Source organism: Carassius gibelio, chromosome B16 (assembly GCF_023724105.1).
Source record: "Carassius gibelio isolate Cgi1373 ecotype wild population from Czech Republic chromosome B16, carGib1.2-hapl.c, whole genome shotgun sequence".
Taxonomy (NCBI): domain Eukaryota; kingdom Metazoa; phylum Chordata; class Actinopteri; order Cypriniformes; family Cyprinidae; genus Carassius; species Carassius gibelio.
Window position 1 is genome coordinate 15,728,354 of NC_068411.1, and position 11,720 is coordinate 15,740,073.

The 11,720-nt window shown below is 38.0% G+C and overlaps 1 protein-coding gene across 1 annotated transcript; it reads left to right on the forward strand.

Moving 5' to 3' along the window:
- Positions 1-3,364: 3,364 nt before the first annotated feature.
- Positions 3,365-10,635, forward strand: LOC127975173 (C-X-C chemokine receptor type 3). Its single transcript, XM_052579009.1, has 4 exons — positions 3,365-3,441; positions 5,755-5,818; positions 7,142-7,522; positions 9,241-10,635. The coding sequence occupies exons 3-4, from the start codon at positions 7,145-7,147 to the stop codon at positions 9,961-9,963; spliced, it is 1,101 nt and encodes a 366-aa protein (XP_052434969.1). The 5' UTR covers positions 3,365-3,441; positions 5,755-5,818; positions 7,142-7,144; the 3' UTR covers positions 9,964-10,635.
- Positions 10,636-11,720: the final 1,085 nt, after the last annotated feature.

The following is an 11,720-nucleotide window of genomic DNA, read 5'->3' on the forward strand; positions in this document are numbered from 1 at the left end:
CATTTGTTTCTTCAGTTTTAAATTCCAGTTATTGTGCGTTTGATGCCAATTCATAGTCCCTGTGATGTGTGTGATCTAACAGGCATACACTAGCGAGTCATTTAAAAACAGCAACAAACATAAAATACAAATACACAAAATAAAGTCATTTTATGCAAATCCACAGCCTTTTATCTACAGATCGAGCATTATAATGTGAATATATCATATTGGAGAGTTTTACCGTGCATCTTGCGGACGAGGCGCACACACTGTTTGAATAATGAATGGTCCTTCAAAGATGTGTGGCGAGTGACTAGCCGCAGGTTTGTTGTTGTGTGGAATCTGGTGCGCGGCATAGCGGCAGCCGTGTGGTGGGCATACCCAAAACAAGGATAGGAAGTGTCAGATTTCACGCAAAATAGGCAGAAATGACATGCATTGTGAACGTCAGACTTATAATAATTTTCGTCTCATCTCGTCTTGTCAACGAAAACTCGAAAACGCCTCGTCATGTTTTAGTTACATTAGAGCCATTTTTATCTAGTCATCGTCGCGTTATCGTCATAAAAAAAAAGGTGCGTCAACGAAATCATTTCGTTATCGTCATCGTTGACGAAAACAACATTGGGATGGAGACAGCTCCTCCTATCTCCACCCATGTTCCCTAGATCCAGAGCTCGTTCTCAAGGCTTGGAAGTTTGTGCTGCATTTCTTCCACCTCTAAATGAGAGCTCGCTGCAGCGGCAATCTTTCTTTGAGGTGATTGATATTGTTCATGTAACTGAGCAGAGGCAACGCAGAGGCAACGCATATATTACATAATTTCGTTTTTTGATGTGAATTTTTTTACACCAGACTGTATTTATCCATCTGGTTGTTTGACTACATTTAATCATGAGGAATAAAATGAAATATTTATTTGACTATGAGACATTAGACATACTGGGGCTCTCGGGATAAAGATTTCTCGAGTGAGAGCACGTGTTTACCTCTCTTCCTCTGAGGAGGTTGAGGTTGTCAGCCAAGGCTGCTGGGCGGGTGCAGTCCCAAACCTCTTGTGATTCAGCTCCTCATGCTGGGGATGTCACTTCTCGTACCCCACAGAGTCTAGAGTCAGAGTAGCGCTCTCAGGTTTGTTACTCCAGAGATATCGCACTCTCCCTTCTGGTTCTCTCTCTGACTCATCCAGCCCCATTAATTGCTCTGCTCCTGGCAGTTCTGGAAAGAGTGCGCTGGGACAGGGACCTTCTGCTGTTAGTACCCCCCCTTCCCCGTCTATTTGTAAAGTGAACTCGAAGTGAGGAGATGGGGTGGAGGAGGGATGCTGATAAACCATCAGTGGATAGAGGAAAGACAGCGGTATTTATACTATGGTATTGATTACTTGATTGTAGTCCACCGGTGTTGATTAGGCTAAGTATCTGATGCACTCCTCCCGAACCTTGTTACTAAAACATCATTTAAGCTTCCTGGTCGCTATGTCACCCCGCACGTGATGTCTCGCCCATCCGTTGGACTGATTACACACATGGTTCAGAGCCCGTCACACTTAAGGCCATTCCCAAAGCTTCCTCCAACGTAGCGTCTCGTTCCCTCGAGGAACCATACTTACATGCGTAACCTGAGACGAACTGGTAGTGTGGAAAGACTGTTTATGAGTTTTTGGGGATTATAAATCAATGAGTGAGTGGATTTTTACCATTATAGGCTGGTTGTTTTCACACACTGCAGCCACACAACTGTTCAAACGCCTTATAAAAGTGATTTTTGCATTCTATGGCACCTTTAGGAGCTCCTCTTGCTAATACTGACTAAACCAAATTCTCTCTTGTCCTTAAAATTGTGTTTTCTAGATTTTTTTTTAAATGAGGGGGTTCCCTGACAAAACAACATAAAAGATAGAAACCACTTTCGCCCACTTTCTTTCAGAAATGCCTCACTGGGCTAATGTAAGTAAAAGTGATGAGGACGTTGAAAATCTTGATGAAGATGTTTATTGCAGCATAGCAGTGACAAAGTACATGTAGTACCTTGGGTTTAACAGAGTCAGAATGAACCCAGGACATCCTAAGTTCAAACTTTTCAGTTAACTACCTTTCATGTAAGTTTCTCCTGTCGTTACAGCTGTGGTCTATTAAGTTCTGACACCCCTTTGTCTGGTGGTTCTCAGTGTCCCACACCTGCTCCCTTTCTACAATTGGTCACCATTTGCTCAGGATGTGATTATCCCAAATGGTCTACAAACAACATGCCTGTTGACTTTCTTCTTCTCTATAATTACTATGCCATTTTGGGAAATGAGCATGATCAAACATTTTGAGGAGTGGAATCTTGGTCGGGGCAGATTATAGATTCTTACACATGTTTAGAATAACAACAATGTTTTGGCAACAATTTCTTTGCACACAAAAAGTATTCTCGGAGCTTCGCAAAATTGAGCCACTGATGTCACGTGGACTGTTTTACTGATGTCCTTTTACTACTTTTCTGGACCTGGTCACATTACAGTTGCGTTGCCTTCTACACAGGGTCAGAGAGCTCTGCACGATATATATGATAATCAAAACCAAACAGATGTTTTTTAGTGGAGTATCTGAGGTACCAGCTGTAAAAGCACAGCTCTATTATGGAAAAGGGGACTGAGAGCAGAAGCTAATTTGCATTTAAATATACATGCACAAAAACAGCCTGTTTCTGCTTCCAGTCAAAATAGTCATTTAAAGTATGATATAATAAATTATCTGTGGGGTATTTTGAGCTGAAACTTCACAGACACATTTTGGGGACACCTGAGATTTATTTTACATCTAGTAAAAAGAGGCATAATATGTGCCCTTTAAAGCCATATAATTCCTGAAAGGGGAACAACACATTTTTACTTCAGTTTAAAACAGTTTAAATGTTCCTGGAGCTGATGACCTGAATCAGATATATTTGATTAACATGCATAATATGCAGTGTTGGGGCCCTTCAAGAACATGCTTGGGAACCACTGGTTTAAATACAAAAATCTTTTTCTTTGAGTCTACTGACATCCCAAAAGTGCTTAAGTGATTTTACCTGTGTGCGTCCCTCTACTTGTTTTTGGACACCCCAACTGTCAGGCTGATAGGATTTCCATTTGAATTCTGCAGAATGGGTCTTTCGGATAGCTTGTTTCAGTGGATGGATGCACCTGCTACTGTACTGAATAAAGCAGTTCCCTGAAAAGTACAAAAACAGGCTGTAGATTGCAAATACGAAAAATATTACATCACGTTTTCTCAGTTATTATCAAGGTTTTGCTAGAAAATTGCATTTCCTGTTGTATTACCGAATATCTGAAATAGAATTGTGAATGACAATTGATCGTTATTATATTTCCTCTATTTGCCACTGTCTCCTCCTCTGCTTTAACCTTTATTGATGAGTAACCTTAAATGGGTCAGTCATCTCAGCAGCTCTCAGCGGTATGCTGTGGTAAGTCATGTCCTGACAAACAGCATTTATTCTTAGTTTTGCAATTTTATTAAATATTTTTCTAAAATAGACTTTATTGGTAGCATTGAAGCCTAATAATAAGTTACTTCTGTTACTGAATAAAGCAGGAACTAATGTAATAAAATAACATTTGTTTTGATATATCGGTCTGAAGATATGCAAAAGATCTAAAATACAGCTCATGTAAATAATTTTCATCTTGTAGAAAGGCAGTGCCAGTCTTTTGAAGGCACTTTGCATTAGCTTCCTGTATTCATAGTTTCCATGTGCCAACACATGAATGTAGATTTTTCCACTGCCTGCCGGTTATATACTAGGTAGTAAGTACTAATGTATTAAGACAGTGATATTACAAGACCAATTTTAGCATACATCATATTGATGATGTATACCATATACAGGCAAGTGTATATGCCCGGAACATGTATGCAATACATTAAATTGCACCTTAAGCATTGCTCTTTGAAAACCATTAAAACTATTGCTGTTCATTTGAAAATGTTGCATGCACATTAAAATGTTTATGTAACAACTGCATCTGCTTCTGAAAAAGAAAAAAACGAACCGATAGTAATTGATGTGATGTTTTTTTCTTCAAACCGTTTTAGCACAAATAAGTATCATGATTAAAAAATTGATTTATTGAGTTACTGTATTTCATTGTTTTTGAAGACCGAAGCCACGTTCTAATTAATACTGCTTATTATTTTCTAAATAAAGAGTGGATCTCTGATACCAAGCAGCCAAAAGGCATGATCTCCCTCACATGATGAAGTTGAATTGAACGTCCCACCCATTTTGCAGCTGGTTGTTATTTCCTGTGGAAACTGGCCTGGTGCACTAAATTACAATTCTTTCTTAATACAGAAATATTGAACAGCTTCTGAAAGTATAGAATGTAGCACACAAGCAGAATGGTTACTTTTAGGAATGTTTTATAGTGTTTTTTTTTTTAGTAGAAGCTCAGATATTCAGCAATCTCCTTTTGTGTCCTATAGCAAACAAACATGAGAATGAAATGATTAAGTGATGATTAAAGGAAGACAGATAATTTTTTTCTTGGGTAAAGTTATGGAACCCCAAATAAACAGGCTAACTATGATACTAGAGTGATGTTTCAAATTTGTTACAAACGTGAAATTTCCTTTAAAGAGTGTGTTGCCCTGCCAATGAGAAGTCCAATGAGAAGTTTTTGGTTTTGTGTGGGTAGGTATTTTCAGGTCTGAGGCTGTTTTCTAGGGTCATGAGGTTTGCAAGTAAAACAAAAAGAGAGAGGTGGTACTTCCTGACCTCAGGTGCAACTTCTACAGTTTCTGACTTACCGTTGCACCCGTTTAAGAAAGTCATAATTACCAAGACTGTATTTAAACTAAGCATCTGATCTGCTGGGCCATCCTTAGCTATAACCACTCTTTAGAAACATGCTCATCGTCTCCCAGTTCCCTTTTCTTTTGCTTTAAAGAATAGTCCAGATTTCTCTTCTCTATTCTTCATTAAAAAAGATATATTTGCAGCTTTCACTTGGCTTTTAGTAGTGACAGGTTCAGCCTGACACAATAACAAAATCTGTGAACGTAATGAAGAAAACCAAAATCAGTCAACAAAAAGTACACATGAATAATTGAGAGCAGTGGTGTACAAGTGAGAATGACGAGAGCACTGAAAGAACAGGACGTGGTGTAAAGTGTGAAAAAAACATCCCGCTGTCAGCATGTGTGACATGAGGATGAAACGAGCAACAGAACAAAAGATTCTCTACTTTGCAACTATTACTTTTACAAAGTCAGCAATGGAGAATTTCATAATCAAACTTAGAGAAAATAAACACGTACTTGAAATATCTGTAATACAAATCAGATAACAGACTATAAATAGCACATTTGACTGGATTTTATGGTTTTCTGAGTGAAATGCTGGGGGAAAAAAGCTTGTCAACTGCAAATACACTGGACTGGAATATCATACTGTAAGTTAGCATACAGGCTGACAGTTACCATATCTCAGCATCTCTGTATTTGTGTAGTGTTTCATTGGACAAGAGGATCCATAAGATTGATTAAGAATTAACTTCTGAACAATGCCTGTTAGCCTGGAACACGCATCATACATCAGCATTTCCCAGAGCACAAACTTTCATTGAGAAAGCGAAATGAACATTTGAAAAAGAATTATGAATGACTGACAACTGATCTTTATCTTATTTCCTATTTCATACTCATGGTGCTCCCTGTCTCCTCCTCCTCGGTCTGACTGACTTCTACGCATCTGCATGCTGTCACCTTTATTAATCAGTTACTCTCTGTGAGCCAATCATTTCAGCAGCCCTCAACAACTGTCAAATCCCGCACTTACACAGGTACGTTTTCTTCCTTTCAACCCTTTTCCTTTTTTCCGACTATTTATTATACATCTTTTTCCATCATAAATACACACATCTACTTCACACGATTTATTGCTTAAAAAAAAAAACTTTTTATATATGTCAGAATTATTTTTGGATATATTCAGTGACAGTCTAATTTTCTTTACTTATTATTGGATTCATATATTGTTATAATGAAGACGTTTCACTTCCAATGTTGATTAATTATTTTAGTTAAGTTAATGTTAAATGAAGTTAATGTATTTAAAAAAAAAAAAAAAAAAAAAAAAAAAAACAGACTGACTTTATTTCTACCGCAGCATGATACAAGGGAAATACCAGGGGGTTACAAATATCACCTCCACAGATTTCAGGTTTCAGATTCAGACATTCAGGGCTTTATTGTAAAACCCATGGTTTCCCATAAATGTAGGGTTCACGACACTCGAGGTACTACACTATCCAGAACTAACTACAAACATCATCTTCAAAGAAACAGTAGACTACTTTACGCAGGAATGACCGCTCAGGAAGCTACAGTAAGAGACTGCTACCTCAGAAGCAAACGTAAAGGTCACAGGAGATTTAACTTGGTCTCATCAATAATGAGAAACTAAACTGCATTATGACTGATATCAGAGATGAATGTGGTTTTACATTTCTCTTATCTGTTCAATTGAATGATTCAAGGAAATTGAAAACATCAGATTTTTTAAATTAAGTGCCAAAGCTTGTTCCGTAATATAAAATGAATAAATTCCTGAATAGGGTATGGATGAATACTAATATATTTAGCAGTACACATGTTGTTTCAAAGTGGTATTTATTTTATTTGTTTTTTCACATCAGGAGAACACACACAAAACAAATATTTTGATCAATGTTTAAACTGGTTTCTCCATAAAATGTGAGTGGATCCGAAAAAAAAAACAAAAAAACATTATAAACATTTGAAACAACAAAAGTTGAGTAAATGATGACAGGGTTTTAATTTTTTGGTGATTGATTCCTTTAACTTGAGCTTAATCCTTGTATGCCCACCAGAGTGTCAAATTATTGCCCCCTTCTGGTAAAAAATAAATAAATAAAATTTAGCAAAGCTGCTTCAGACCTAAACTATAATAAAAAATATTGCTAATTTGAGAGATTTAAACCACATATTCACACAGAATGCTGCTATACACAAAATATTATATTCACTAGTTTAACATCTCACACCCAAAACAATTCATGAAAACTCATGAAATTATTGTATAAATAAATAGTGTAAATGGATGACAGAAATAGATATGAAATCTGAAGTATGTTTCTTTGCAGAAGATGAGTGCTGACACAAAGATCACCATTGAATGGAAAGACATTAACTTCACTGATTCCAATTACAGCTACGATGAGAATAATACTGAGTCCTGCTGTGGTGGCTTAATCTGTGATCTGGAGACTTCCATGTACTTTGATTCCATTTTTATTCCGGTCCTTTACTCTCTGGCGCTGGTAGTGGGGCTGGTGGGAAATGGGCTAGTTCTGGTGGTACTGTGGAAGAAAAGGCAATACTTGAACGTTACCGACATCTTCATCCTCCATCTGAGTTTAGCAGACATTCTGCTGCTGCTGACGCTGCCCTTCGAGGCTGTAGAAGCAGCGTATGAGTGGATCTTCGGCACAGTGCTCTGCAAAATGACTGGAGCTCTGTTCAAGGTGAGCAAAAGAATGTTTAGGGTGCAGTGTTTATGATTTTGTGCTGATCTTTGCATTATACTTAAATTATTAAATTCTAGTGCCCTACATTTTGTTTTATGCATATATTTAATATATTACACATTTATACAACAGATATATTATGTGGGAAGAATTAAAAGGATGTTTCTCAAAAATGAATGAATGAATAAATAAATAAAAAGTCACACATTTTTTACATTTCTTAAAGGAACACTCCACCGTTTTTTGAAATAGGGCTTATTCACATTATTTCCTACATTTAGATAGGTGGGCAAATGCATTTTTGTGTCAGTGCATGCATTGTTTTAGTTTGACTGGGTCGGCGTTAGCTTAGCTTAGCACAATGAATGGAATCCTTTGTTGCCAGCTAGCATGGCCTGAGTAAAAGTGATCAAATATTTTTAAAAAACCCACCTAATTACTTCTTGTGGCCTGCGTATTCACAACGAGTACAAATAGCGATCCAGATTAACACTAGGCGATTTCCTAGGCAGATATTGACTTGGGACTATATTATGGGGAAGCACAGGCGAAGCACTGCTGCTTAGGCGAAGCACTGCTACTTCGGCGCAGAGATATCACGCATGAAAACATCAACTCTATGTGAATACAGGTATAATATGGGTCGATCTATACATGCGTCATGATTAAAATAATCACTTACTCTGTGGACAGCTGTCCATTTGGTCCATTCGGCGTGGGGCGTTTTTTCCAGTTCACTTTGTCACACCGGAAAAAAAAATCGAGTAACGTTACTGCAGAATGGATCAGCGCCGAGAAATTCTCTGTAGATGTGACACAACTTCGGGCACGCTCATCTTGATCTGACGTGTTGAGCCTGGTCATCAATGGCAAAAACATGTCCCACTCTCTACAGCACAGACACTCTATTTCCGTCGGCATAGATTGGCATATTCCCCCACATTCACACCACCAGTTCATGTTGGCTCTCATCCTTACGTCCTCAGGCTGTTGAGACATCTCAACCTCCTCCTACTGTCGTTCTATTTCCAAAGCACGCAGCTCGTCTTCTGTAAACTCTGGTTCAAATAGGTATGGTTCTGATTCTTGACTGTCTGAGAAGTCACCCTCTTCGTCTCTCTCAAAATCAGCCATGTTCATCGCCATTCGAGTACTGTAAGGAAAATAGCCAGGCAGCTACTATTCATGCCGGTATGTTGACGGAAGTCGTGGGATTTCATGTGTTGCGTGATATCTCTACGCCGAAGTAGCAGTGCTTCGCCTAAGCAGCAGCGCTTCGCCTGTGCTTCCCCATAATATAGTCCCAAGTCAATATCTGCCTAGGAAATCGCCTAGTGTTAATCTGGATCGCTATTTGTACTCGTTGTGAATACGCAGGCCACAAGAAGTAATTAGGTGGGGGTTTTTTTTGGATCACTTTTACTCAGGCCATGCTAGCTGGCAACAAAGGATTCCATTCATTGTGCTAAGCTAAGCTAACGCCGACCCAGTCAAACTAAAACAATGCATGTACTGACACAAAAATGCATTTGCCCACCTATCTAAATGTAGGAAATAATGTGAATAAGCCCTATTTAAAAAAACGGTGGAGTGTTCCTTTAAAAAAAAATAGAAAAATACATTTAAAAAATACTGAAACAAAATCAGTAATATCTGTCCATTTAAGAATCAACTTTAGGTTTGCGATCTCTCATTGGCAAATCTTTCTCCATCAGATCAATTTCTACTGTGGCATTTTCATGCTTTGCTGCATCAGTGTTGACCGCTACCTGTCCATCGTCCACGCAGTGCAGATGTATTCTCGTAGAAAGCCAATAGTGACTCACCGTTGCTGCCTGATGGTCTGGCTCTTCTGCCTTCTGCTCTCCATTCCTGACTGGATATTTCTCAAGGACTACAAGGACTCCAGACATCAGGATAAAACACGATGTTTTCCAGATTACTCTGATTCTGGGCATCTGGCCACTCGTCTGCTCTACCATATCTTGGGGTTCATTCTTCCAGCACTTATAATGATGTTCTGTTATTCTTGCATCCTGCTGCGGCTGCGCCGTGGCTCCCAGTGCAAGCAGAAGAAGGGGGCCATCCGTGTCATCGTGGCTCTGGTAGTAGCCTTCTTCATCCACTGGACGCCCTACAACATCACCCTCATTGTCGACACCATACAAACCAATGAGACCATCGATCCCAGTAACCAAACATCCTGTGGGACCCTCACATCGTTGGATGTAGCTCTCACAGCTACTACTACATTGGGCTACTTACACTGCTGTGTCAACCCAGTGCTTTACGCTTTCGTGGGGGTGAAATTTCGCCAGCATCTGCTGGACATGCTGAGACCACTGGGCTTCACGCTGAAGGTCCCAGCAGGCCTGGTGTCACGGAAGAGCTCTGTATGGTCAGAATCAGTGGACACATCATACACGTCTGCTTTTTGAAATATTGTATGCAATCATACTGCTTTTATGCTTATGCTTATATGCAAACTTTAACATCTGTATCAGTAAGAGGAGTTGGGCTTTAAGTATTCAAGCACTGCTATTCAATGTCCTGTCTTAATAATCATTATAACTGTATACGGAAGTCCACACCACCAATGATAACATCATTTAGAGGAACAATATCATTGGAATAATTTTCAGAATGATTTTCCAGTTGACGAATGTGGAAAAAAACTATGACAGCTCAATGACAGCACAATGTATCTTAATAGTGACCTTTATAGTTATCATTCTTGAGGTGAACGGTCTTAAGTGTCATGACAGTGTTTTTTTTAGTTTGCAGACTATAGAGCAATCTTGCTTTCAGATATTTATCTTTGCACTTATGGCAGCTACTGCAAAGTGAGGTATGCAGTTTTGTATTTCTCAAGCATACTGACTCCTTAAAGTTTTGTAAAGATATTCTATTTTTTCTACAATTTCTATTTTTGTCATAATGACAGATTTTTCCAATAGATCTTTTGACAAAACAAGAGCCTCTGAATCTTATATTGTACATTGTTCTTAAAAGTTCCTGATTTTATTTGTTAATTGTCTTATGCCTCTTTGTTTATCTGCGATCATTTTTTATATCTGGATTTGCTGCAAATACATTTTGAAAACATCTTATTACTTCGTCTGAAGCAGTCCACATAAGAAGAAGTTTCAGTTTACCCAGAAGTAGAACTGGGTAAATGCTTATTTAGGCTTATTTACTGTCTTCTTGTATGTTTTTATATTTTGATGTATAACTTTGTTGAACGTCTCTGTCTTTTTTGTATGCATAAAACCTGTATTTAGAATGCAAGAAGCCTTCATTAATGCTGTTAAACACAATATAACAAAATAAAAGAGACATTATGTAGGAAGAGAAGTTATATATGAAATGAAATATGAATATGAATGGTTATATATGACAATCATGATGATGAATTAACTAAATTAAAATGAGGGAACAAATTAGTCTGATAATGAGGGAATAAATTCATAAAACATGGCCACAATTTAACTTAAATGAGAAAGAATGAAGAAAATGCGATGAATAAATTATTCTTAAATTGTGGCCACCATATCAATCTTTTTTTCGCTTGACGTTGTTCAGAGCTGCATATTATTGTGTTTAGAGCCTGGCACATACTCCTACATGTAGAGTGCACATATAGATGAGCCAAAACATTATGAGCACCTTTCTGTTGCTGATAGTCCACGTACCTATCGCCAAAACGAGGTGGAGCCACCTTGGATCAAACTTTTTTGTCCAGTATTCTTGAATTCATATCAAATTCAAACTCTTGCACTGTGCATTATCCTGTTAAAAAGAGACCACTTTCACCGGGGAAGTGGTGCACCTGGTTTGCAACAGTTTAGGTAGAGATTACATTTCAAATTTACGTCCACATAAATAATCAGGGTTGGTTTAGTTTATTATTTATTACTTTTTTTGGTGGGAGTTGCGCAACATTAAACCACGCAATACTCAGGAGGTGAACGAAACTGCTGTACCCAAAATAACCACAAGATGTCACTATCACAGCAACTATTTTACTGTGTGTTTTTTTTTTTTAAGTATTCAAACCCATTCTGACAGTTCTCATCCATTTACTTGACATTTTATGTTGCAGGTCTAAAATGCTAAAACACATATTTTTTGTTCCACATATATTTACACTTATACCCCATTATGACAAATCAAAAGTAGATTTTTTTTTTTTTTT